The 27,960-nt window shown below is 45.0% G+C and overlaps 2 protein-coding genes across 2 annotated transcripts in view; one reads left to right on the forward strand and one right to left on the reverse strand.

Moving 5' to 3' along the window:
* The window catches only part of PDCD5 (programmed cell death 5), a 302,413-nt gene that overhangs the window by 12,581 nt on the left and 261,872 nt on the right, over positions 1-27,960 (reverse strand). The window lies entirely within an intron of this gene.
* On the forward strand, positions 5,128-27,951 carry DNAJA2 (DnaJ heat shock protein family (Hsp40) member A2). Its single transcript, XM_040329468.1, has 9 exons — positions 5,128-5,316; positions 15,982-16,041; positions 18,029-18,252; positions 19,756-19,836; positions 22,767-22,900; positions 23,151-23,347; positions 25,346-25,490; positions 25,602-25,729; positions 27,123-27,951. Exons 1-9 carry the CDS (start codon positions 5,239-5,241, stop codon positions 27,309-27,311), a joined length of 1,236 nt encoding a protein of 411 aa, XP_040185402.1. The 5' UTR covers positions 5,128-5,238; the 3' UTR covers positions 27,312-27,951.

Here is a 27,960-nt window from a genome sequence, read left to right on the forward strand (position 1 = left end):
TGTGTGTGCAAGAAAGTTTGAGCCAACATCCGTCGGTCGTTAAATACGTTACTATTGTAATTCGGAAATTCGAATACATCTGAATTTTCAAATAACGAAAAATTGGAACTGAAACAAGCCGCACATATTTTGGGTTCTGTGGATAAGGACAGGTATTCTATGTGTACTTAGGAAGCCGGCTGCTCTACACAGTATTGCAATAACCACATCACCTAGATACTGTGTGTGTTTAGGAGGCAATATAATGATGGCTGGAGAGGAAAACAAGTCTCTGTTTCTAGTGATGAATGGTTGCCATGGTGACCCTGGCTGCTTCAGATGATGCAGTTTCTCTGCAGAGTGCTACAAACTGCGACATCTCACATAAACATCATATAAATATACTACATACATACAGGATCTGGTACTACAAAATACACACAAATCTCCAAAATCTTTGCTTAATAGCAAAGATAAGAGAGCAACCAAATCCTATCATATTTTTGGTGTTTACCTGTACGGAGACAATACAGGGCAGCGGGGCTGTAGATATCTCTCCTTCTGATAACACTAAGGCCCCATACACACGGGAGGATTTATCCGCGGATACGGTCCAGCGGACCGTTTCCGCGGATTAAATCCTCTCGTGGATTTCGGCGGATTTTCATGCGATGGTGTGTACTCACCATCGCATTGAAATCCGCGCCGAAATCCTCTGGCGATGACGTGTCGCGCCGTCGCCGCGATTATGACGCGGCGACGTGCGCGACGCTGTCATATAAGGAATTCCACGCATGCGTCGAATCATTACGACGCATGCGGGGATCCCTTCGGATGGATGGATCCGGTGAGTCTATACAGACCAGCGGATCCATCCGTTGGGATGGATTCCAGCAGATGGATATGCTTGGCATGTCAGCAAATATTCGATCTGCTGGAATCCATCCCAGGGGAGATATATCCGCGGAAACAGATCCGCTGGCGTGTACACACCATAGGATCTATCCGCTGAAACCCATTTGCTGGGATTTTTCAGCGGATGGATTCTATCGTGTGTACGGGGCATAAGGCTGCGTTCACATTTTAGCATCACTTGAATGCGTTTTTTCATGCTTTTTTTGCTAATTTTCGCATGGTCATATTCCTGCTGGAGGGGGGGGGGGGGGTATGGGTGTAATATTTCTCCTGGGGGGAGTATGGGTGTAATATTCCTGTTGGGGGGGGTATGGGTGTAATATTCCTGCTGGGGGGAGTATAGGTGTAATATTCCTGTTGGGGGAGTGTTGGTGTAATATTCCTGCTGGGGGAGTATTGGTGTAAAATTTCTGCTGGTGGGAGTATGGGTGTAATATTCCTGCTGCGGGGGGGGGGGGGGGGGAGTATGGGTGTAATATTCCTGCTGGGGGAGTATGGGTGTAATATTCATGCTGGGAGGAGTATTAGTGTCATTTTCATGCTGGGGGGAGTATGGGTGTAATTTTCCTTCTGGGGGAGTATCGGTGTAATTTTCCTGCTGGGTGGAGTATGGGTGTAATATTCCCGCTGAGGGGAGTCTGGGTGTAATATTCCTGCTGGGAGGAGTATTGGTGTAATTTTCCTGATAGGGGGAGTATGGGTGTAATTTTCCTGCTGGGGGGAGTATGCTTGTAATATTCCTGCTTGGAGGAGTATGGGTGTAATATTACTGCTGGGGGGGGGAGTATGGGTGTAATATTCCTGCTTGGAGGTGTATGGGTGTAATATTCCTGCTTGGAGGTGTATGGGTGTAATATTACTGCTGGGGGGGGGGGGAGTATGGGTGTAATATTACTGCGGGGGGGGGGGGAGTATGGGTGTAATATTTCTGCTGGGGGGAGTATGGGTGTAATATTCCTGCTGAGGGGAGTATGGGTGTAATATTACTGCTGGGGGGGGGGCATGGGTGCAATATTCCTGCTGGGGGGAGTATGGGTGTAATATTACTGCGGGGGGGGGGGGGGGAGTATGGGTGTAATATTCCTGCTGCGGGAGTATGGGTGTAATATTCATGCTGGGAGGAGTATTAGTGTCATTTTCATGCTGGGGGGAGTATGGGTGTAATTTTCCTTCTGGGGGAGTATCGGTGTAATTTTCCTGCTGGGGGGAGTATGGGTGTAATATTCCTGCTTGGAGGAGTATGGGTGTAATATTACTGCGGGGGGGGGGAGTATGGGTGTAATATTTCTGCTGGGGGGAGTATGGGTGTAATATTACTGCTGGGGGGGGGGGGCATGGGTGCAATATTCCTGCTGGGGGGAGTATGGGTGTAATATTACTGCTGGGGGGGGGCATGGGTGCAATATTCCTGCTGGGGGGAGTATGGGTGTAATATTACTGCGGGGGGGGGGGGAGTATGGGTGTAATACGAATCTAATTAGGAATACGGCACCTTTAAGAACATTGTCATTGTGAATGAGAAATAACCCTTACAGTCCCATGGCTGAAATAAAGATCTCTATTCTCATGATAACCTTGTGAATGGAGCCTTATAAATTCTCCCTGCACATCAAATTTTTTCTTTTATCATTATTACACACCAATTATTTTTCTATTTTTAACCCTTTCACTACAAAATCATATATTTTTTTCCATTAATAACCCTTTAACTGCCAAACCAATTGTTTTTTCCCCCATTTCTCCCCATATGTTACATTATAAATAAAAGGAAAACCTGTTTATGTTTAGTGTTGGATGGAGTGGAGAGGGATTAGAACTTCTGTCAGGCCTTTTCTCTTAAAATGGAGCTCCACCCACTTTTACAACTCTTTAGCATCTCTCACTAATCTGTGCACTGGAAATCAATTGTTTTTTTTCCCAGCATTTACTGTGTTAATGGAGTGCTTGTTTTTGATGACAGTTTTGATGGGGGCAATTTGATGGTGATACTATGATGGGGGCAATTTGATTGGGGCAATATGATAGTGGTAATTTGATGGTGGTAATATGATGGTGGCAATTTTATGGAAGCATTTTGATGGGGCAATTGTGATGGAGGCATTTTGATGGCGGCAATTTGATGGTGGTAATATGATGGGGGCAATTTGATTCGGGCAATATGATGGTGGTAATATAATGGGGGCAATATGATCGTGGCAATATGATGGGAGCAATTTGATGAGGGCAATATGATGGTGGAAATACGACGGGGCAATTTTGATAAGGCAATATGATGGAGGCATTTTTTTTTTTTTTTTTTTTTATTTTTTTTTTAACAATAGATTTTTATTGAAAGTATTAACTTAACAGTACAGATTAAAATTGTCACATTAATCCTAAGTAACCAACCGAGTCACTCGGATGATGGAGGCATTTTTAATGGTGGCAATTTGATGGCAGTTTTGATAGTGATAATATGATGGGGGCAATATGATGGTAGAAATGTTATGATGTAATGAAACTCTGCTTTAACCCCCTTTCCAGCCAGTGTCATTAGTACAGTGACAGTGCATATTTTTAGCACTGATCACTGTATTGGTGTCACTGGTCCCCAAAAAGTGTCAAAGGTGTGGGTTAGGTGTCTGATGTGTCCATCGCAATATCACAATCCAGCTATAAGGCCCCTTTCACATTGAGGCGTTTTTCATGCGGTACAGCGCTAAAAATAGCGCTGCTATACCGCATGAAAAAATCATGCCCTGCAGGCTTCAATGTGAAAGCCCGAAGGCTTTCACACTAAAGCGGTGCTGTAGCAGGACCGCTCCAAAAGTCCTGCTAGCCGCATCTTTGGAGCGGTATAGGAGCGGGGTGTTTACCGCTCCTATACCGCGCCTTCCCATTGAAATCAATGGGAAACATCGGTAATACCGCCCGCAATGCACCTCTGCAGAGGCGCATTGCGTGCGGTATTAACCCTTTTTTGGCCGCTAGCGGGGGTTAATACCGCACCGCTAGCGACCGAATATCGCAGTAAATATGACGGTATAGCGGCGCTACAAATAGCGCGGCTATACCGTCACTGCGGCTCCACTGCCCAATGTGAAAGCAGCCTAAGTCGCTGATCGTCGCCATTACTACTGAAAAATAAATAGAAATTTCATAAATCTATCCCATAATTGTAGATGCTATAACTTTTGCGCAAATCAAGCAATATGTGCCTAACGGATTTTGTTTTATAGAAAATTTGAAGCAGAATACACATTGGCCTGAAAAATCTATGAAGAAATTCGATTTTTTTATTATTTTTATTTATTGCATATGTTTTATAACAAAATGTAAAAAATATTATTTTTCAAAATTGTCTGTGTTTTTTTGTTTATAGCGCAAAATATAAAAACCGCAGAGGTGATCAAATACCACCAAAAGAAAGCTGTATTTGTGAGGAAAAAAAGGACGTACGTTTTGTTTGGGTGCCAGGTCGCACGACCGCGCAATTGTCAGTTAAAGTAACACAGTGCGGAATCGAAAAAAAAAATGGCCCCCGGTCATTGGGTAGCCAATTCTTCTGGGGCTGAAGTGGTTAACATGGTTTCCTATGGACCTAGTTCACATCTGTGCGTTTTAAGCCGGTGTGTTTTGGAAATGGTCAGGGACTTCTTTTTCCGCAGCAGATTGCATTTTTCCTGCGATAGACTTCAATAAAACCGCACCAAAAACACACAAGTGTCGCGTTTTTAATGCTTTTTTTTTTTTTTTAATTGTCTGTGTTTTTTTTTATAACGCAAAAATAAAAACCGCAGGGGTGATCAAATACCACCAAAAGAAAGCTCTATTTGTGGGGAAAAAAGGACGTCAATTTTGTTTGGGTGCCACGTCGCATGACCGCGCAATTGTCTGTTAAAGTAACGCAGTGCCGTATCGCAAAAAATGTCCCGGTCATGAGTTGGGGGGGTAAATCTTCAAGAGGTCAAGTTGTATTGTTTGTTATGAACTTGTAGCTTTGTTGGCAGTGTGATGTATTACTTCCATATTGTATAGTAATATTTATTATAGGGTCACCCTGTTGTCACTACAAGTCCCAGCCTGTCACCCCCCCCAGACCACTCAGAGGCTGACATGACCCCCTGAGGCCTACAGCGCCCCCCTCAGCCCTCCCTGTAGTAGTAAACAGGGAAGGGATGAGGAATGCTGCCAGCGGCTGGGCGGGGCCTCGCTTACGTCAGCCGGTCACATGGGTTACGTGACGTCGCCGTCCTAGTTTCCGGCCTCTTTCTGTCCTCGTTCCCCCGGGTCTCTCTCCTTCTTCCCGTTCCCCCCCGCCATAACCTAGGAACCGCACAGCTCGCTCCCCCTCCCCCCCTGAACATGGCTAACGTCGTCGACACCAAACTGTACGACCTGCTCGGGGTGCAGCCCGGCGCCACCGAGAACGAGCTGAAGAAGGTGAGTCAGGGGGCGCCGGAGACCGGCCTGAGGGAAGGGGGAGGGGAGACCGGGGGAGGGCCCCGAACACCGACCCGTGGGAAGAGGGACCGAGGTGTCGGGCCTAGAGGCCCACATTAGGGGGGGGGGGGGGGCTTTATCAGATGGGGGGGCTGGATACTTCCTAGTCTTATAACATGGGGGGGGGGGATATGGGCTTTATCAAAGGGGGGGCTCGAAACCTCCTGACCTGTTAGGAAGAGGGGTCTTTTTCAGGAGGGGGAGGGGTCTTTTTCAGGAGGGGGGGGGTTGGGCCCTCCTTATAGGGCAAAGAGGTATCCACCCCCCCTCCTCTTATAAGACCAATAGGTATCCAAGCGCCCCCCCCCCCTTTATATCAGAGGGGGGGGGTTGGATACCTCTTGGTCTTATGGGGGGGGGGGGTTATCAGGTGGGGGGGATTGGTTACATTCTTGTTTTAAGCCCCTCCCCCTTATAAGGCCAGGAGGTATCCAACCCTGTTTATATCAGAAGGAGGGGGGATTGGATACATCCTGGCTTTAAAGCGCCCCCCTTCTAAGGCCAGGAGGTATCCAACCCCCTACCTTCTGATAAAGCCCCCCCCCCCCACACTTTTTATATTAGAGGGGGGGGGGGGGGGTTGGATACCTTCTGGCCTTATAAGAATGGGGGGGGGGGCATTATCAGAAGGAGGGTTGGTTACCTCTTGACCTTATAAGAATGGGTGGGCTTTATCAGGGGGGGGGGGGGTGTTTTTCAATATCTCTTGGCCTTATAAGAAGGGGGGGCTCTAAGGCCAGGAAGTATCCAACCCTTCCCTTCTGATAAAGCCCCCCACACTTCTTATTAAAAGGGGGGGGTTGGATACCTCCTGGCCTTATAAGAAGGGGGGGCTTTATCAGAAGGGAGGTTGGATACGTCCTGGTCTTATGAGGGGGATCCAACCCTTGCCTTCTGATAAAGCCCCCCCCCCCACACACACACACTTCTTATATTAGAAGGGAGGTTGGATACGTCCTGGTCTTATAAGGGGGGATCCAACCCTCCGTTCTGATAAAGCCCCCCCCCCACTTATATTAGAAGGGGGGGTTGGATACCTCCTGGCCTTATAAGAAGGGGGGTCTTTATCAGAAGGGATGTTGGATACGTCCTGGCCTTACGAGGGGGGATCCAACCCTCCCTTCTGATAAGACCCCCCTATCTTATAAGTCCAGGAGGTATCCAACCCCCCCCTTCTAATATAAGAAGGGTAAAGGGGGGCTTTATCAGAAGAGAGGGATTGGATACCTCCTGCCCTTATAAGAACGGGGGTTGGCTACATCCTGGCCTTCCAGCCCCCCCTTATAAGGCCAGAAGGTATTGAAAAATGCCCCCCCCCCCAAACCACCTGATAAAGCCCCCCTATTATAAGGCTAAGAGGAAATCAACCCCCCCCTTCTGATAATGCCCCTACTTTTCTTATATCAGAGGGGGGGGGGGGTTAAATACCTCCTGGCCTTGTAAGAAAATGGGGTGTTTGGATACCTTCTGGCTTTATAGGAAGGGGTGTTTGGATACCTCCTGACCTTGAAGCCCCCCTTATAAAGCCAGGAGGTATCCAGCGCCCGCCCCCCTTAAAAGCCAGGAGGTATCCAGCACCCCCCCTTTAAAAGCCAGGAGGTATCCAGTGCCCCCCCCCCCCCTATAGGTGGGTCAGCAGAGATTGACCACTTCGAACTCCGGCCTTATTTAATATGGGGTGGGGGTGGCCTAGACACCGGCCTTGGGGTAGCCAGGCTCCTCCCTCTTCACTACCTGGACTTTTGTTGTTGTTTCTTCTTCTTGTACTCAGCTGGTTTGAGGCTGTCTGGGTGGATTACACCTCCGTGAAGCTCCATGTCTTGTAGATGACAGCCAAGTGATTCACCACCGGAGAATGTTTATTACAGCTATTTATATAGGGCCATAAATTTACATTCATATTTTATACATTCACGTTATTATTATTATTCAGGACTTGTATACCGCCAACAGTTTGCGCAGCGCTTTACAAAATAAGGGCAGACGGTACAGTTTCAATACAGGAGGGATCGCATCACTCCCTGTCCCCCCAGGAGCTTTCAATCTAAGGGCCCTAACTCACATTCTAGGGGGCCAGTTTAGAAAGGAGCCAATTACCCTACCAGCATGCCTTCGGAGTGTGGGAGGAATCCGGGGGTACCCGGAGGAAACCCGCACAGGGAGAACATGCAAACTGCAGACAGGGAGTGCTGTGGTTTGTATTTGAACCAATGACAGGATGGTGCTAACCACTTAGGCTGGGCCATAGATTATACAATTTTTCTTTAGATTTACCTTCAACCGTGTAGTACAGGGGTCTCAAACTGGCGGCCCTCCAGCTGTTGTGAAACGACAAGTCCCATCATGCATTGCAAGGCTGACTGTTACAGGCAGAGGAATGATGGGACTTGTCGTTTTGCAACAGCTGGAGGGCAGTAGTTTTGAGGATCCTTGCTCTAATACCTGAAACGGATACCTTTTGCTGTGTGATTTGAGCCCATAACAAATGAATGGTCTCGAATCGCACTGCAAGGAATTGCATGCAATTTGAACAGCAATGCGCTGCGATTCCTATCTGGTTTCTTGCACCGCTCCTGTACAAACCCAGGCTTGTCATAGTGACTTCAGCCTGTGTTTAAAGCGGAGTTCCACCCTAAAGTGGACCTTACGTGCATCGGATTATCCCCCTCCCATCGATGCCACAATTGGCACCTTTCGGGGGGAACAAGATACCTGTCTTTGAAAGGCATCCTTTCCCACTTCTGGGAGTCCAGGCCGTGACCCGTGACGTCACCGCAGGGCAGGGTTTGACAAATTTGCTTGGAATCTAGGAGACAGCTTAAAAAGTTGAGAGCCAGAAAACGCACCCCGTCCCGACGAGCTTGCGCGCAGAAGCAAACGCATACATGAGTAGCACCCGCATATATATATATATATACGGTATTCAAACCACACATGTGAGGTATCGCCACGATTGGTAGAGCGAGAGCAATAATTCTAGCCCTAGACCTCCTCTGTAACTCAAAACATGCAACCTGTGGAATTTTTTAAATGTCGCCTATGGAGATTTTAAACGATAAACATTTGTCGCCATTCCTGGAGCGGGCGCAATTTTGGAGCGTGACATGTTGGGTATCAATTTACTCAGCGTAACATTATCTTTCACAATGTAAAAAAAAATTGGGCTAACTTTAATGTCTTATTTTTTTAAAGCGGATCTCTACCCTAAAGTGGAAATCCCGCTGATTGGAACCCTCCCCCCCTCCGGTGTCACATTTGACACCTTTCAGGGGGGAGGGGGGTGCAGATACCTTTCTAAAGACAGGTATTTGCACCCACTTCCTTCCGGCCACACAGTCTCGGGCAGACTGCGGGCATCACTTCACCTCCCGTCACCAACCCCCCCGTTGTGTTATGGGAACACTCTGATCCCAGTACACAGTGGGAGCCAATCGGCAAGCGTAGCGCGACTCGCGCATGCGCCATAGGGAACTGGGCAGTGAAGCCGGAGCGCTTCATTTCCTGGTTCCCTCATCGGGGGGTTGCAGCAGAGTGACGAGCAATCGCTCGTCCGCTGCTGCAGACGGCGCTGGACTCCAGGACAGGTAAGTGTCCCAATATTAAAAGTCAGCAGCTGCAGTATTTGTAGCTGCTGGCTTTCCCTCCTGTTTCAAGAACAGACAATATGGAAGTAAAAGTGAAACTTGTCTCCTCTTTACACGCTCCTCCCCCGCTGTATACAGTTCAAGGATGTGAGAATCTTGATCATTGATGTGAATGTGTCTTCTGTGAGCTCGTCCGGGCCGGCACGCTTGCCGAAATCTTTCAAAATGAGTGTTTTGAGGATCCTCTTCCTTATTATAAAAAAAAAAAATACTATATTTTGCAGAAAGTACAAAATTTGCACCCTGACCGCTAAACGGAGCCCTGTGCATAGATACAAACCGTGGAAAAAAAATAACCAGAAATTGGCCATGTAGGAGCTACGACAAGAATCGTCCTGACCTTGAATATTGAAATTTGGGCTGCGCAGGGCCTACAATTTAAGGGGTTGTAAAACTTTCGCCGATTTTAATCTTAAAGCAGAGTTCCACCGAAAAAATAAATAAATATTAAGTCAGCAGCTACAAATACTGCAGCTGCTGACTTTTAATATAAGGACACTTGCCTGGCTGACCAGGGCACCCGCGATGTCCTCACCCGAAGCTGATCTGTCCCTCGGGTGGAGGCCGCGCCATCTTCGGCTTCAGTTCTGGTTTCCTACTGCGCATGCTCAGCTTACGCTGCACGATCCCACTGGTCCCTCCTGTCTTCTGGGACCTGTCTCCCAGAAGACAGGGATCCAGCTGGTATCATGTCCTGATTGGATAGATTGGCTCCCGCAATGTCCTCACTCGAAGCCGATCTGTCCCTCGGGTGGAGGCGGCGCCATCTTCGGCTTCAGTTCCGGTTCCCTGCTGCGCGATCCCACTGGTCCCTTCTGTCTTCTGGGACCTGTCTCCCAGAAGACATGGATTCAGCTGGTGTCATGTCCTGATTGGATAGATTGGCTCCCGCTGCTGTCAATCAAATTCAGCGAGTCCTGCTGTCTGTCTATGGACGCAGCAGCGGGACATGGAAACGCGCCCGCATGGGTGTCCATTGGAGAGTGCTTCTCCGGAGGGACCCCCAGAAGAGGATGTTCGGGGCCACTCTGTGCATACCCAACTGCAAAGCTGAGGTAAGCATAACATCTTTGTTTACAATCACTTTAAGACCATAGCATAGGGACAATTGCAATGGGATTCAGCATAGTCATTAGTGGCTAAGGGCTCATTAACACTTACATTTTGAGTTTGGCTTCAACTTGTTAGTGTATCTACATCTGCTAGTATACATTTAAGGGCCGGTTCACACTGCTGCGACAGCAAGTGACCGCTCTTATCGGTGCGACTCAAGTCCAAAAGTCAAGTTCCTGCACTACTTCAGGGGCGACTCCATGACTTGCATTGATTTCTGTTAAGTTGTATGCGAGCCGGGGTGAAGTCGCGCCTGGTATGAACCGGCGCTGACACTCCCCTCCCCCCCCCCCCAGACTGACAATGTTTCTTTCAATGGTGTTTTTTTTCGCTCCTTCCACCAGAGTGGGGGCGCTCTAATACAGGAGGTGTATTACCGACCAGATGAAAACAGGAAAAAAAGCCAAAAAATAAAATAAAAACAAATGCAGCCACCACATGTAAGGAATGGTAAGCTGCAATATACAATTTTTTTAGTAAACTAAAGTGGATGGAACCCCCCCCCCCCCCCCAAAAAAAAATGTCTCCTGCAAGGCAGTGGCATAATGTGCATCAGTGAAGAAAAGTATACCGCTCTAAAAACAATCAATCCCCATTGCTTCCGTCCCAACAAACCAAGAGGGTGCTGGCTGTGCTCAATTACCATGAGATGAAAGAAAAATCCTGGATCCCCGCACTCCTCAAACGATGTCTTTATTCAAAACATGAAAAAACAACAAAAATTCAAATGGAAAAAACAGCCAAAATTCATGCAGTCAACCAAGAAGTGGATTAGGAAAAGGCAGTGGCATAATGTGCATCACATACTAGTACATTATGAGAGACTTGCACTGGAATGAAGTCCTCCAGCTACATGAGTAGCTGGGGGCACGATGCCATCACTCCACGCATGCCGTGAGAGTCGGCATTTACGGCATGGACTCTAAAGGTGCGGCACGGTATGCCGGAGCTTCAGAGCGCATGCGCCAGTAAAGTCGCCGGCTGCATGCACTCTGAATATCTCCTCCTAAACTGTGCAAATGAAGGAGATCTTTGCATCACCTACAGGTAGGCCTTACTATTGGCTTGCCTGTAGTACAAGTGGTGGAACCGACTTCACTACCACTTTAATACGGTTTTAAGGCTCAGTTCACACTAGTCCGGGCCGTGCGTCCCACGTTTGCTCTGCCACGTAAACCGCCGAGAAAAGGTGCATGCACTTTTTTTTTGTTAAACGCGGGCCGCAGGGAAACCACGTGGTCTTTTTGACAATGTGGTTCCTGCGATCGTGCCACGAGTTGAGATGCGTGGGGGTGCCATTTAGAATGAGTGGCAGTCCCGTGCGTCACGCAAGAGCAGTGCGATGCGGTTATCAATGCGATTCCTACAACCAGAGCACGCGGCCTGCACTAGTGTGAACTGAGCCTCAAGTAATGGAGATGAGATGTGATGTGATGTTTTCTTTACCTCTTACCCAGTCACAGAACATGTGATCTAGATGTTATTAAACACCAAAGACAAATATTATTCCTGTTATCTCTGCTCCTTACCCAAGCTAATTTAAAGTGGAACTTCACCCCCTTCTCACGCTTGATTCTCTTGGGTGTGCAACCCAGCGGGCAATGTATGAGGTGACCCAAAAAAAAAAATTACGAAAGGGGGTTAAGTGCCTCTTTTAAATTACACATATTACTAAAACTTTTTTTAGTTTTAAAGTGGTTGTATAGTAATTTTTTCCACTTTTACCTACAGGTAAGCCTATAATAAGGCTTACCTGTAGGTACAGAAAACCTAAACCTTTACGGTTTAGGAGATATTCCGCTTGCAATGAGCTGCTGACTGCAGCTGTGCATGCGCACAGGAGATTCTCGGCTGATGCCAGGCCTTGCCCTGAAGAAGTCTCCCGCGTGCATGGATGTGGACATGTGATGGAACACAGGCTCTGGCAGTACACTGCCCTCGTCTTCCCACACCCTGCTAAGATTTACACCCAGTAAATCATGGGTCTCCAAACTACGGCTCTCCAGTTGTTCAGGAACTACAATTCCCATCATGCCTAGTCATGTCTGTGAATGTCAGAGGTTTACAATGCCTCATGGGACTTGTAGTTCTGCAACAGCTGGAGGGACGTAGTTTGGAGATCAGTGCAGTAAATCTTCCGGTGGTTAAAGTAGAAATGAGGGCAAATTTTTTAATTTTGGATAGAGTGGAGAGGAATGAGAGCCCCCATCAGGTTTTTATTGCTGTCTGTTGCCCCATTACAGCCCATTCACACCTAGGCGTTTTGTCGCCTGTAGTGTGACGCCGCCCCGACACGCCAGAGGGATGATTTAACATTGCCCTCTATGGAGATGGTTCACATCTCCACGCCGAACGCCTGCCGCCTGAAAAAAAGTCCCGGACCTTTTTTTCAGGCGGCTTTCGGCGTTTGGCATAGGAGATGGGAACCATCTCCATAGGGGGACAATCTAGGGGCACATCTAGGCGGACAATCGCGATGTTTTGTCGCCCGAAAATCGCGGTACAAAATGCCGATATTTGTCGCCGCAATTCGCGGGACAAAACGCTGCGATTTTGTCCGCCTAGATGTGAATGCAGCCTTAGGGAGTTTCACCCTCTCGATTTGTCCTGTTTACGATCGCCAAAGTAAAAGGCAATCGTAAATGACTGGGTTGTCGCCAGAACCGGAGTAAAGTGGAATTCTTCCAATGGGGACACTAGTGTCTGTGACATCCAGGGTTATATGTGTATATATATGTGTGTGTGTGTGTGTGTGTGTGTGTGTGTGTGTGTGTGTGTGTGTGTATATATATAATTATATTGGAGACTTTGTGGCTGTGTTGGGTTGCAGGATTTTAGGCTTCTTGGGAATGGCTACTGTTGCCTTTTATGTAACGATTCGTTTGTTTGTCTCTCCCTGGTTTATGCTCCAGTTTTTTTTGTTTACCCAAAATTCCCCGGGGTAATCTGCTCTCCCAGGAATATAGTGATGATGTCACAGGCGGGCTGGGAATATCCATGATGTCACTGTTGGCTGTGAGTTCTATAGGGGATTTAGCTGCATCTCTCATAATCTAATTGTGAGCAAGGTGACAGCAGTGTTGTGTTGGGGGCACACAAATCGCAGCACACAGTCCATCGTTCTGTCCTGTTGTTGATGAAAATGTTTTTGTAACAACACAGACTTGCTCTGCTGCGAGTTATTTGCCAAGTGTGATGTGACAATAAATGGCAGCCGTAATTATAATGGAGAGATTATAATGCTCTCTAAATATACGCTTGGTCATGCAGAGTTCCTGGATGAAGTATCAGTTCAGGAAATGACATCACAATGTAATTTAAATAAAGTTTTGATTATTGCTTAACAAATATTGGCTGATAGATTATGTGACTAATTTGCTTAAGGCTCGGTTCACACTACTGGGATGCGATTTATGACTTGATTTGCAGTGCGATTCTTTGTATTCTTTTCTTTCTTATTTTCTCCCTCTCCCCCCTTCTTTTTTTACATTTTTTTTTCTTTCTTTCTTCTTTTTTTTTTGCTTTTTCTTTCTTTCTTTTTTGCTTTTTCTTTCTTTCTTTTTTGCTTTTTCTTTCTTTCTTTTTTGCTTTTTCTTTCTTTCTTTTTTGCTTTTTCTTTCTTTCTTTTTTGCTTTTTCTTTCTTTCTTTTTTGCTTTTTCTTTCTTTCTTTTTTGCTTTTTCTTTCTTTCTTTTTTGCTTTTTCTTTCTTTCTTTTTTGCTTTTTCTTTCTTTCTTTTTTGCTTTTTCTTTCTTTCTTTTTTGCTTTTTCTTTCTTTCTTTTTGCTTTTTCTTTCTTTCTTTTTTTGCTTTTTCTTTCTTTCTTTTTTTGCTTTTTCTTTCTTTCTTTTTTTGCTTTTTCTTTCTTTCTTTTTTTGCTTTTTCTTTCTTTCTTTTTTTGCTTTTTCGCCTTTTCTTTTTTCGCCCTTTCTTTTCCTTTTCCTTTCTTTTCCTTTCCTTTCTTTTCCTTTCTTTTCCTTTCCTTTCTTTTCCTTTCTTTTCCTTTCTTTTCCTTTCTTTTCCTTTCTTTTCCTTTCTTTTCCTTTCTTTTCCTTTCTTTTCCTTTCTTTTCCTTTCTTTTCCTTTCTTTTCCTTTCTTTTCCTTTCTTTTCCTTTCTTTTCCTTTCTTTTCTTTTCTTTTCCTTTCTTTTCCTTTCTTTTCCTTTCTTTTCCTTTCTTTTCCTTTCTTTTCCTTTCTTTTCCTTTCTTTTCCTTTCTTTTCCTTTCTTTTCCTTTCTTTTCCTTTCTTTTCCTTTCTTTTCCTTTCTTTTCCTTTCTTTTCCTTTCTTTTCTTTTCCTTTCCTTTCTTTTCTGTTTTTTTAGAAGTGGTTTGCATATTCTGTGGCTCTAAAGTAGCACAGGACTTTTTTTTAAAGTTACATCGCAGCTGCACTACGCTGATGTGAGCAAGCACCATTGGAAGCAATGTTATTTCCATTGTCGTGTGATCCAATCTGAAATCTCGTCGGTGTAAACCAGGCCTAAAGGATAAAAATGTACAAGATGCAGGTTTTGTTCTGAGAAAATGAAATTCACTTGGTGCCGTATTAAATTCACACTTCAGGTTGAATATAATGCACTGATACTTTGTGGCGTTTCATAATGATGGTACGTTCTGACGCTTGGGGATCCTCAAACAATGGTTTTGCTTCCCTATTGGAGGGGTCCCAAAACAAGGGATCTACTGCCCTATTAGAGGGGGTCCCAAAACAAGGGATCTACTGCCCTATTAGAGGGGGTCCGAAGACAAGGGATCTACTGCCCTATTAGAGGGGGGGTCCCAAATCAAGGGCTCTACCGACCTATTTGAAGGGGGGTCCCAAAACAAAACCTTCACATATGTCAAATTGGGGGCAGTGGCTGTGTCCGTGCAGCCGCTATGTCCCAGTTGACATGAATGGTGCAGAATGCACGGGTAAATACAGGCGACGCAAAAATGTATAAACGTACCTATTTTCAGGCCCCTCTGGTCATGTGATCTCCCCTGCGTCAGTCACTGGTGGCTGCAGGGGAGAGGGGCTAGTACTGCAATTATGGCTAAAGCCTGGAGCGGTGACATCATCTATAATCTTCAATGGCCCGCCTGTTATCGGTGCTCCGGGAACGTATGGAACCGCACATATGTGCGTTTTCCATTGACGTTAACGTTAAAGAAAAACGTATGCGTTTGCCATACTGTTTTAAAAACGGCCGCAAAACCGTGGTTGAACACGGTTTTGCGTACGTTTAAAAAACGTTTTGCCAGCAAATCGTACGCACCCGGATGCATCTGAGTGCATACGATTTGCAATGCATTGTCTATCTATACGTTTTCCCATCCGTGCCCGTACGTTTTCAATACTGAAATCGTATGCGGCTGACGGACGAGAAAATCGTAGTGTGAACCCAGCCTAAGTCAGAATTCCACTTTAAGCCAGTCACATTGTCCAGGTTTTTTTTTTTTTGTAGTTTCTTGTCATTTTGCTGTTTATCTGTGTAGTATCTTTGCATTATAAGAGCTAAATTCAACATTTGTTACAAAGATTTATTTAGTAATATTTTGCATAGCCTGATGGAATGCAGTTCCCAAGGCAACCAATCCCAAATTTATCAGCAGCCTAGGCCAGGCTGACTAAAATGCCTGATCACCCAATCCGGATGACACATTATCCTAATGCAATTTGATCATTTTAAGAACACAATGCCAATTGACTCAGCAATTCTTTTTCTGGGAGTTAATGTTTCTTGTGCTGATTTCTAAAGGAAACTTGTTTTAAAGGAGAATTCCATCTTTTTGAAAATATATATGTTTACTTACGATCATATAAAAATTGACACAAGCTAACGCTCTGACTTTCTCCTCCACCACAGGCTTATCGCAAGCTGGCCAAGGAATATCATCCAGATAAGAACCCAAATGCTGGAGATAAGGTAAGCACTGACCCTCGGCTTACACCAAACCTGTTAATAGAAAGGGAGAAACTTGGCGACGTGTCGGCGAATCTGATGGCGAGGAATGGACTGGTGTCCGATGAGCTCATCAATAATGGAGCGCACAATTAGCAGCGTCCGCTAAAGAAATCCCATTGTGTGTTTTGTGATGCCATCAAATATACAGGCTGATTGGAGAATAACGGTGGCTGAGAAACATTACCTTACTAAGCCCTTGCTGGAAGGATTTATAGTGATTGTAAAGGGTTGTGTTTGTTATTTAAAAAAAAAAATGTTATACTTGCCTGCTCTGTGCAAGGGTTTTGCACAGAGCAGCCCTGATCCTCCTTTTCTTGGGTGTCCCATTGGCGCTCTTGGCTCCTCCTTTTCATCTGGTGCCCCCACGGAGAGCCACATTCCCTGGGGGCAACCGTGCAGGTACATTTGCAAGTCCTGCTGCTTCGTCCATTGACACAGATCGCATCACTCAATGCATTAAAGGGGTTGTAAAGGTAAATGTTTTTTCACCCTAATGCATCCTATGCGTTAAGGTGAAAAAGCATCCGACAGTACCGCACCCACCCACCCCCCCCCAAGCCCACGTTTTTTTTACTTGCCTGACCCCTCGAAAGTCCCGCGCTCGCCCCTGTCATCATCCTCGGTTCTCAGCCTAGCAGTTGATTGGCTACACTGGATGGATTGAAAGCAGCGCAGCCATTGGCTAGCGCTGATAATCACATCTAATGATGCAGCGCGCTGTGGCCAAGTGATAGTCCGCCGCTATGGCCGCCGCTGTAATGGGAGCGCGCTCGCAAGAGCTTTCCACCATGCAAGCTCACATGAAGGTGGAAAGTTCTTGCGGGGGGAAGCCGAGACAGCTGCCGAGGGACCCCAGAAGACGAGGATCGGGGGCCACTGTGAAAAACGAGCTGCACAGTGGAGGCAAGTATCACATGTTTGTTATTAACCACTTCAGTACCGGCCCATAGTCATTTGACGTCCACAGATGGGATCTCCCATCCTGGGTGGACGTCCTGGGCTTTGTGGGGGGATATCATTCAGATATCTTTCATTCGTACCGGCGATTCTGTGCAACATAAGACCGATCATGGCGGTTCCGCCACTTGATTGTTCTTATAGGCGGCGGGAGGGGACATCCGCCGCCATCCGGTGCTTCTCCGGGATCTCTCTCGTGCCATCGGGGGCCCGGAGAAATAATCGTCTGGCGCAGGCAGGAAGCATAGAGATGACTGATGACCAGATGGTCACCAGGCATCTCTATGACCGTCGAAAACCCGGGCGCGATGTGATGACGTCACGCCCTTGTACCCGTAAGTAAACAAACCCGCGATTGCGGCTAGTAAGCAACACTGATCATGAGATCGGTGACCTTTTTTTTTTTTTCACCGATCTCATGCTTTCCAGCCTGAAGGAGAGATGCAGGGTCTTATTGAGAGAGCACGACACTCCACACCAGGGAAAAAGCCTTGCATTACTGTGTGGAGTTACAGAGAGAGGAACAGGAAGTGAGGATTTCTCAGAAGAAATAAGGACATTTTAAAAGCAAAATGGAAGGATGAGGTAAGTGAAGGAGGACTGCACTAAGGTAAAGGAAGATATTTAGAGAAAAAAAATTGTACCTTCACAACCCCTTTAATGCATAGAATGCATTAAGATAAAAAAAACCTTCTGCCTTTACAATCACTTTAGACATTACCCCATTTATTCAAAATTCAAAAGCTTTGTAAGAGTTATTCTTTGAACAGATAATTTTTTATTTGTTTAATAAAATTTGATATGCTGTACGTTCCTCAAAAGTAAAAGGCAGACTTTTTCATATTGTTTCTGGATATTATTGGTTTCTGTTGTGGATCTTGCAGTGTAAAGAAGATTGCATCTTGTTTTTTGGCTACACTTTCTTTGTTTTTTGTAAAAAAATAAATAAAAATCCTGTGATTTAATGCTTCTTTCCTTATTAAAATATCAGTTTAAAGAGATCAGCTTTGCTTATGAAGTCCTGTCCAACCCAGAGAAGAAGGAATTGTACGACCGATATGGAGAGCAGGGACTGCGGGAAGGGAGTGGAGGTGGCAGCGGCATGGATGACATCTTCTCGCATATCTTTGGCGGGGGCCTCTTTGGGTTTATGGGTGGACAGAGCCGAAGTCGCAATGGTAGGAGGAGAGGAGAGGACATGATGCACCCACTCAAGTGAGCAAACCTTTTATCTTTTATAGGATGTGTCTTGTGCTATCCATCTTCCTTGCCTTTTCAGTTAGAACCCCCCCCCCAGTGCTTTTTGTGTGACAGAAAAAATTGAACACCTTTTATTTTGCTGAGCTGTTATGGATGAGAAGGTTTTTTAGCAATCGTCTTTATTGGTTTCCAAACTGATGGCAGAATTAAAATACTGGCTACCGGGTATTTGTACATCTACCTTTAGCCATCTTCCAGCGTACCCTGGAAACCCAGAAACTTGGGGTCTTCCTTCTTCAAATGTCAGTTAGCTCCAAAATCTGGGCCCTGTCCTACCCCTCTAAGCGCAAAAACATGATTTACTGACCAATGATCGGGCAAAGATCAAGATTTGCATATGATGTATCCCGGGTGGTCTGAATGATGCTTAACGCTATGTGCAGAACATGTATTTGGACTGTATGGGGTAATACCTGTAATGATAGTCCTTATATTGAATTTGTTTTTGCTTCACAGGCTGATCAGCATCTGCTGTGTATAATCGCAGCACAGCCGGGCCACAGGCGGCGCGTGTGCGTCCCCCCCCCCCCCTTCTTTACCTAGAGGTGCCAGATCGCATAAATAGTGTGTGATCTAGTGCAGAAGAGCCGCCTTGCTGCCATATAGAAGTTATCGGTCGGCAATCGGTTAAAGTGGAGGTTAACCCTATAAAAAATTTCTAACAGTACATCCAGCACCGTGCTGCATATAAAATGTCACTGACCTTTATTTTTTTTTCCCCCGTAGATATCGTTTAGGCGTGAAAATCACCGTGGCTTCCGGGTAGGGAATCCCGTGGGAGTGGGCGTTCCTATTGACATGCCAATCAATTGGCATGCTAAACGACGGCGCACACAGCGCGTCACGACTTCCTGAAAGAAGCTCGGCTCTATTCGGCACTGGTGCGCAGGCGCCGAATAGAGCCGACCCGAGCTTCCTTCGGGAAGTCGTGGCGTGCTGTGTGCGACGTCGTTTAGCATGTCGATAGGAACGCCCACTCCCGCGGGATTCCCTACCCGGAAGCCGCGGTGATTTCCACGCCTAAACGATATCTACGGGGAAAAAAAAATAAGTCGGTGACATTTTATATTCAGCACGGTGCTGGATGTACTGTTAGAATTTTTTTATAGGGTGAACCTCCACTTTAACACCACAAATGCCTTGTTATTTTTTATTTTATTTTTAGTTGTGAGGCTTATTTATTGGTTGCCTTCTGCTGTACAAACACTGTACAAGGTGTCGTTTTTAAATGTTCTATGAACAAGGGAGTGACCGTGTTCGCACATTACATTTCCAGCTCTGCTTCCTGTATAGAATGGTGAACTGCTGTGATCCATGGCCTCCAATCAGCAAGTTGATGAAACGAGGGTCATAGGAACCAGTGCAGATTTGCTTCTCTTACCCTTTTTAACATTTTGTAATGGTTGGCTGCAGCCAATATTCTCCTGTGATCTACTAACCTGTTCTTTGTTTTTCTAGAGTAACTTTAGAAGACTTGTACAATGGAAAGACAACCAAACTTCAGCTAAGCAAGAATGTGCTGTGTAGTTCCTGTAGCGGGTGAGTGTGTACCTTTCTGACTTGCTTTATTTTGTTGTATACATTTTATTTATTTTCAACTAACAAAACATGTTGTACTTCCACAGTTCAGCTAGTTTTGCACAGAGTGGCCCCGATCCACATCTTCTGGGGTCCCTCGGCGGCTGTCTCTGGTCCTCCCCACAAGAACTCCACACATTCATGCAAGCTCCCTCTCATTATGTGGAGTCCTTGCGGGTGCGCTCCCGTGATACAGCGAGCGGCCATAGCCGCTCACTGTATCAATCGGCCTCGGCGTGCCGCATCATTGGATGTGATTGACAGCAGTGCAAGCCAATGGCTGCGCTGCTTTCAATCCATCCGCTTTAGCATAGAATGCATTAAGGTGAAAACTTTTACCTTTACAACCCCTTTAAATTCGGTCATCAGATGGCAACAGGCCAAGCCCAACTGATGAGTCCTTTCTTTCTTTTTTTTTTTTTTTTTTTTCTTTTGCCTTCCGTCCTTCCTTTTATCAGCAGATGTGCAGCAGTATATTTGCCATAAGGATATCGGTGCTCTGAGTAGACATTGTCTGTCTGTTCTGGTTACAAGATTTCCCAAAATTAAACTTGATTATTGCTGAATTGGGCAGTAGACAAAATTGGATGAACGTCCTTTAAGGCCTATGGCTTATCTGATCTTCAAGTTAAAGCGGTTGCATGCGCACGGGAGACTTAAATTCAGCAAGGTCCAACTGCTGCCGGTCCTTTAGCCGAGGATCCCCGCTGCGCATGCACCGCTGCAATCGGCGCGCATTGCGGGGGGAATATCTCCTAAACCGTACAGGTTTAGGAGATATTCTTTATACCTACAGGTAAGCTTTATTTATAGGTACTTGTAGGTAAAAGTAAAAAAGTGGGATATACAACCACTTTAAATTCTTCCCTTTTAAATTTAAAGTGACTCCAGTTTTGTTGAGCTGTACACATCAAAATGATGTCAATTCGATTACAGATCCTTCTGTACTCATTACATTAATAATCCATCTCTAAGTGCTGAATTGGCAGACATCTTAAACTTTTCCACAGATTTCTTGCTGCTAATATGACACAATCAATGACACTATTGTACATCCTAGGCACTTTTAGTTTTAACAAAGGTGTAGCTTCTGTTTACACTTTGCTTGTCTTAATGGTTTATGAAAACTTTGGCAAAAAATAATAAATGTATTCCCTGCAGAATGTGTAAGTTTTCCCACGTACAAAGAAATAAAGGGTCTGTAATTTATCATAGGTGTATTTTAAATGATAGAAACAGAATATCAACCAAAAATCCAGAAAAAAACACACAATACAAATGTTATAAATTGAATTGCAGTTCAGTGAGTAAAATAAGTATTTGATCCCCCCCCTACCAACCAACAATAATTCTGGCTCCCACAGACTGGTTACAGTATGTGCTCATGTGGTACACAGATTAGTCCTGTCAGTTTAAGAAGGTGCCCCCAATGACAACTCTTTGTGTATTAAAAAACACCTGTGCACACAATCTTTCTTCCATTCAAACCTTACCGTCATGGGCAAGACCAAAGAGCTGTCAATCGGGGACAAGATTGTAGACCTGCACGAGGCTGGAATGGGCTACAAGACTGAGCAATTTTTTGCAAATGGAAGAAATACAAAATAACCCTCAATTGCCCTCGCCCTGGAGCTCCATGCAAGATTTTACCTCATGGGGGGAGGATGGTCATGAGAAAAGTGAGGGATCAGACCAGAACTACATGGGAGGAGCTTGTGGTGATCTCAAGGCAGTTGGGACCACATTCGCCAAACAAATTGGTAACACAATACGCCGCCATGGATTGAAATGCTGCAGCGCCTGCAAGGTCCCCCTCCTCAAGAAGGCACATGTAGAGGCCTGTCTGAAGTTTGCTAATGAACATCTAAATGATCAGAGAAGGATTGGGAGAAAGTGCTGGTGACAGATGAGACTAAAAATGAGCTCTTTGGCATTAACTCGACTCGTGTTTGGAGAAAGAAAAATACTGACTGTAACCCCAAGAACACCATCTCTACAGTCAAGCACGGAGGTGGAAACATTATGCTTTGGAGCTGTTTCTCTGCTAAAGGTACAGGCCGACTTTGCCACATTGAGGTGCCAATGGACGGAGCCATGTATTGTAAAATCTTTAGTGGGAACCTTCTTCCCTCCGCCAAGACTGAAGATGGGTCTTCCAGCATGACAATGGAGTGGCTCAAGAAGAAGCACATAAAGGTCGTGGAGTGGCCTAGCCAGTCTCCAGACCTTAATCCTATAGAAAATGTATGGATGGTTGCCAAGCGACGGCCAAGAAAACTTGGGTATTTAGAGAAGATCTGTGAAGAAGAGAGGACCAAAATCCCTCCGGAGATGTGTGCAAACCTGATCACCAACTACAAGAAACATCTGACCTCTGTGATTGCCAACAAGGGTTTCTTCACCAACTACTAAGTCATGTTTTGCTTGGGGATCAAATACTTATTTTATTCACTGAACTGCAACTAAAATGTATAACGTTTGTATCGTGTGTTCCTTCTGGATTTTTGGTTTATATTCTGTCTCTATCATTTTAAGACACACCCATGATAAAAAAATTATGGACCCTTTATTTAATTTTTTTGTAAGTGGACAAACTTACAAAATCTGCAGAGTATCAAATTATTTTTGCCACTGTACATTTTAAAGATTAGAAAAGAACATTTGAAACCATTAGCCAGAAATTGGCTATCAATTCACAAGAAACAATAGGCGTTTACAAACCCACACCCCCAGCATGGTCAAATCTCAGAGGGAATATCAGTAGGTTAACTTCAATTGCAAGAACTGTATATTGGACACCAGGGCCATAACTTGCCTTAATGGTTTGCTTGTATCTGTGTAGTTTTTAGCTCTTTCCTCTAATGCTTTTTGTATTTCTGTTCCCTTTTTAGACAAGGTGGTAAGAGTGGAGCAGTCCAGAAATGTACAGCCTGCAGAGGCCGAGGTGTGCGTATAATGATCAGACAGCTGGCTCCAGGGATGGTGCAGCAGATGCAGTCCGTCTGTTCTGACTGCAATGGGGAAGGTAAGACTCTTTGTGTAATTTGACCCTGTAGTATCTGTGGGTAAAGAACACTGTGCCATGTTTGAAACAGCTGCTGCCATATCTTTAAACTATTCAGTTGTTAAAAGTTCTAAACCTACTCCAAACCCTTATTTTTTTTTTTGTTTGTAAGTCTCTGAACGTTTTTTTTTCTTCTTTAAATAAGAAAATATTGAAGGTAAAATATTTGGTCATACTTATGTGCCAATGTCCTGTGTGGTTTTTCTTTCAGGGGAAGTAATTAATGAAAAAGATCGCTGTAAAAAATGTGAAGGCAAAAAAGTCATCAAAGAAGTGAAAATCCTAGAGGTTCACGTGGACAAAGGCATGAAACACGGACAGAGAATCACATTCGCTGGAGAGGCAGACCAGGCCCCGGGAGTGGAGCCTGGAGACATTGTGCTGGTGCTACAAGAGAAAGAAAATGAGGTGTGTAAATGGGCCAATTAACTTTAAACCAAATTAAAAAAAGTTTATATAAACAGGAGGTAGTTTTGTGTTGTGAAGCGGAAAAAAAGGCTCCAGCCTATCCTTTCTTTAGGTTATGGAAAGACATGCAAGGATGTCACTGGATTGTAGGATTTTGATTGGCTGAATAACTTTGAAGATGGGGGGGGGGGAAGAGGGTACTCCTGCTTTGTGTAGAGAACCACTACCTTTCATTAACTGCCATGTTGATCCTCTGATTTCAGTATGTTCTCAGCCACTGACCTGGAACTGCTTACTTGTTTTCACATCAATGACTTGCAAAGATGGGAAGATGTTGGGTCAGCTTGATAGCTGGGAAACTTTGCTTTTTTTAGAAGTTTCCATTTGCAGCTTCCAGGTTTCCATTAGGGTACACTTAATTAGATCTGCATTCTCTTTTTGCAGACATTGGCGTTGGTATAAAACGCTACTCTAGCTTAAAGTGGTTGTAAACCTTCGCTTATTCTAGTTAAATAAAAAAAAAAAGTCCATGCTTGCCTGCTCTGTGCAATGGTTTGCACAGAGCAGGCAAGCAGCCCTGATCGTCCTCTGGGGTCCCCCGTCGGTGATCAGGCCCCTCCTCTTCAACAGGTGCCCCCAGGGAAAGTACCTGTGCGTGCTCGCTCCTGAGTCCCGTTGCTGCGTCTATTAACACAGACGCCAAAACTTGGCCCTGTGTCACGGGATTTGATTGACAGCAGTGGGAGCCAATGGCTCCCGCTCCTATCAATCTGTCCAAACAGGAGAGAGACAGCAGCTGGAGCCATTGCACTCGTACACATAACTGGATCATATCGGGGTCAGAGGGGAGCAGCAGCACAAATTTTTCACCTTGAATGCATTTGGGTGAAAAACCTTGAGGCTTTAGAAATACTTGAAAACAATAACTAAAAAGGCAGTTACAACTGCATCACATGGTAAAGCCGTAAAATACTCTCTTGGTCATGAAGGGTTTAATGGGCAAGTAGGTCTATACCCTGACTTCATAATTTTTAGAACTATATTTTTTTTTAACTGTGTGTCATTGCCATGCCTCATTCTCTTTGGGTCATTGGAGAACTTGCTTGGACACTCCCAACCAGAACTGTCTGTCACATGAGTCTCCCTACATGTCTTCCCCCTCCCAGCTATCACTTTACAGATCAGGCATTTCTACTCTGATTCTAAGAGTGCTTTCACACTGAAAGCGCATGGGGCGTCGGTGGTAAACGGCGATATTTTTAGCGGCGCTTCACAGTTGCTTTTGCTGCGCTTTTCGGCCGCTAGCGGGGCACTTTTAACCCCCGCTAGTGGCCAAAAGGGTTGAAAGCGGCGCTTTGCCTGTGGTTTGGCAGCAATACCCATTGATTTCAATGGGCAGGGGCGCTTTAGGAGCGGTTTATACACCGCTTCTAAAGCGCTACAAAGAAGCTGCTTGCAGGACTTTATATATATATATATATATATATATATATATATATATAAAAAATTTACGCCCTGCCAGCGCAGCGCCACCCGTGTAAAAGCACTCAGTCTTTCACACTGGGATTGCAGCTGAGGCTTTTTTCAGGCGCTTTACAGGTGCTATTTTAGCGCTAAAGCACCTGAAAAACGCCTCCCGTGTGAAAGGGGTCTAAATATCACTTGCCATGGCACCATCAGTGATGACATTGCAGCAGTGAAGGAGAGATCCCCTTGCTTAGCGTTGGGCTTTGGCAGATGGTGTTGCCAAAAGATGTAAAAAGGCGATTTGGCGCGTCGCTATCCACTTGTACAAATATCTGCAGGACTGCCCCTTAAAAGGGACTCTAAGCAAAATGCCTGCCCCATATGTCTGTGATGGAAGCTGGCGTTCTGATTTCAGGGCAACAAATTCACTTGCGGCAAAGCCGAGCAGATTCAAGCTTGTTGGCTAATGGCTGCTTCAGTCAGGGGTTCCTGAGATTCTCCTTTTTGATGTAACGTTTTTTTTTTTTACAGAGCTTTCAACGAGAGGGAAATGACCTGCATATGACGCACAAGATCGGTCTGGTTGAAGCATTGTGTGGTTTCCAGTTCGCTTTCAAGCACCTTGATAGCCGTCAGATTGTTGTCAAATATCCTCCTGGAAAAGTGATCGAGCCTGGTAAAGTTATAGGGCTTCTACAATCACTCTGGCCTCTTATGACCAGATCTTTAGCTGGGGGGTATGTTATGTGTTTCTCTATGTAACTTTACACTCTTTTTCCTTGGCCAGGCTCCGTACGTGTTGTCAGAGGTGAAGGCATGCCACAATATCGCAATCCCTTTGAAAAAGGAGATCTGTTTATTAAATTTGATGTCCAGTTCCCAGAAAACAACTGGATCAACCCAGAGAAACTAACAGTGAGTCGTTTTCATTGTAATTGTTGAATATCTAATGAGTGTTGGCGATGCCTCCATTTTTCTCCCTTTCGTGGCTTAATCGCAGAAAATGATAATGGTATGGTTGCACAAATTTTTCCTTTTGTCGGTTTCCATCTTGAGACCCTCTGTTGCAGTTCTTGCATTAGCCGTGTTCCATTAACATCGAGCTCTGTTCACCAAATCTCAGTTCTTTGTGAACTGTTTGGAGAAACAAACCCAGAAGCATACATGCGTTGCTGGGCGAAAGAATTGATGGAGCCTGTGCCTTGTATATAAAGCACTGATCGTAGGTGCAATGTACTGCAGTATTCAATGCCAAAAAATCGTAAATGCACACTTTTTTATTTTTATTTATTTTTGCAAAAGTTGAACCTTGCCTTTAAAGTGGTAGTAAACACCGCTTGTTCACTTGCACCTATAGGTAAGCTTACAATAAAGCTCACCTGTAGGTGCAAGGAGTAACTCCATGTGTGCCATTTTAGAAGATATTCACTACTACTGCGCACTGGGATCTGAAGGAATGGAGGTGCCGGTGACTTCCCTGATCCTCATTCCATGAGAATGTGTTCCTGCACTGTGTTTTCATGCTAATTTTTGTGAACAATGTTCTCAGGAGGCAGCAGTGAGGGCACAGTGATGTCGGGGGCTCAATCAGAAAGGAGCCTAAATGCTCATTTAGGTTACTGCAAAATTAAAAAGGCCGTTTTACTTGCCTGAACCTCTGCTCATCCAGGCTCCCCACAGTCTCTTCGCCAATCGCACAAAGCGCTGGCGCAGTATGCCCGGACCTTCAGAGCGCACGTACCAGTGACGTCACAAGTCGGTTCAGTTTTAAAGCTAATTTACTACTTGATTTTTAACCTTTTGATGCCTGCACTATAGCTGAAAGACGGCTGCAGCCCAGGCTTCCTTTGCTGGGAGGGAGTCTATGTACGTCCTCTCTTTCTTACGCTGAACGTGCACGCTCTACGATCGCCAAGTCCTTGTGACCCGTCTAATCACAGAGCATGGTAAAGGGCCAATCACAGTGGGCTCTTTACTATGTGATCGGCCAATGACCACGGAAGGAAACAGAAGCTGGTTTCCATTTTTTTTTTTTCGCTGTCTGTGCTGCTTATCAGTGCCAACCAGTGGCAGTTATCGTTATCAGTGGCATCTCTCTATGCCACCTATCGTTGCCTATCAGTGAAAGAGGATTATTGCCTGTTTTTTTGTTTTTCATATTTTGTTACGTTAACATTTTTGGTCTTTTCTATACAGAAAAATTGGCCTGGGCAGGAAGGGGGTATAGGTGCCCAGTAAGCAAGTGGTTAAACAAGTGAGTGACCTGACCCATAGCTTGGCCTAATTTTTGTGCTGTCATTCTCTATAGGAACTTGAAGACCTTCTACCTGCCAGACCCGAATCTTCAACAATCGCCTCCGAAGCAGAGGAAGTAGACCTCCAAGAATTTGACAGCACCCGTGGCACGGGAACCGGGCAGAGGCGTGAGGCATACAATGATAGTTCAGATGAAGAAAGCAGCCACCATGGGCCTGGCGTACAGTGTGCGCATCAGTAAACCTTTCCCTATAAAGTTGCACAACAAAAAGGATTACCTTTTGAATTCTCTTCTTTCTGCCTGTTTTTTTTTTTTTTTATCTGCAACCCAGCTGAAAATTTTGCCCAAACAATCCTTCCAATATGGGACATCTCTGTTGCTGTATGTGTAACTTAAAACAAAAATGGTTCTATAGTATTTACAGAGTGTATAATTTAATACTAACCACACACCTTACATGCAGTTTCGACCATTCTGTAGCTAAAGAAAGAAAAGAAACCAAATCCCTTTTTTAAATGAAGAGATTAAATTACTGCTCTCCATACCAACTGCTTGATTATTATTATTATTTTTTTTTTTTTTTTTACCAGTCTGTGTAGATTTGGGTCAGGCAACAGGTAATCCTTCTGAGGTTGAACTCTGAATCTCAACGAGATCTGGAGTTCCTCAGCAGCTGCTGGGCGCTGCAAGCTGCCTGCCCCTTGTGTAGATTTTATGTCTTCTGTTTTATTTCATACATGTAAAAAATTTTTTTTTTTTTTTTTTTTTTTTTTTTTTTTCTCTCTCCCCCTCCTGAAGCTGTGTATTTTTTGGCTGCACTTACATGAGCTGCTACATATAGAATAAAAAATTTCACGGCCTGTATTTCCAGTACCAATAACACGCTTGT

This window comes from Rana temporaria, chromosome 11 (assembly GCF_905171775.1).
Source record: "Rana temporaria chromosome 11, aRanTem1.1, whole genome shotgun sequence".
Taxonomy (NCBI): domain Eukaryota; kingdom Metazoa; phylum Chordata; class Amphibia; order Anura; family Ranidae; genus Rana; species Rana temporaria.

Coding starts and splice junctions, on each gene's coding strand:
- DNAJA2 (XM_040329468.1), top strand. CDS start 5,239: ATGGCTAACGTCGTCGACACCAAACTGTACGACCTGCTCGGGGTGCAG. Junction 16,042..18,028: donor ACCCAAATGCTGGAGATAAG/GTAAGCACTGAC, acceptor TTAAAATATCAG/TTTAAAGAGATCAGCTTTGC. Junction 25,491..25,601: donor TGGAAAAGTGATCGAGCCTG/GTAAAGTTATAG, acceptor TTCCTTGGCCAG/GCTCCGTACGTGTTGTCAGA.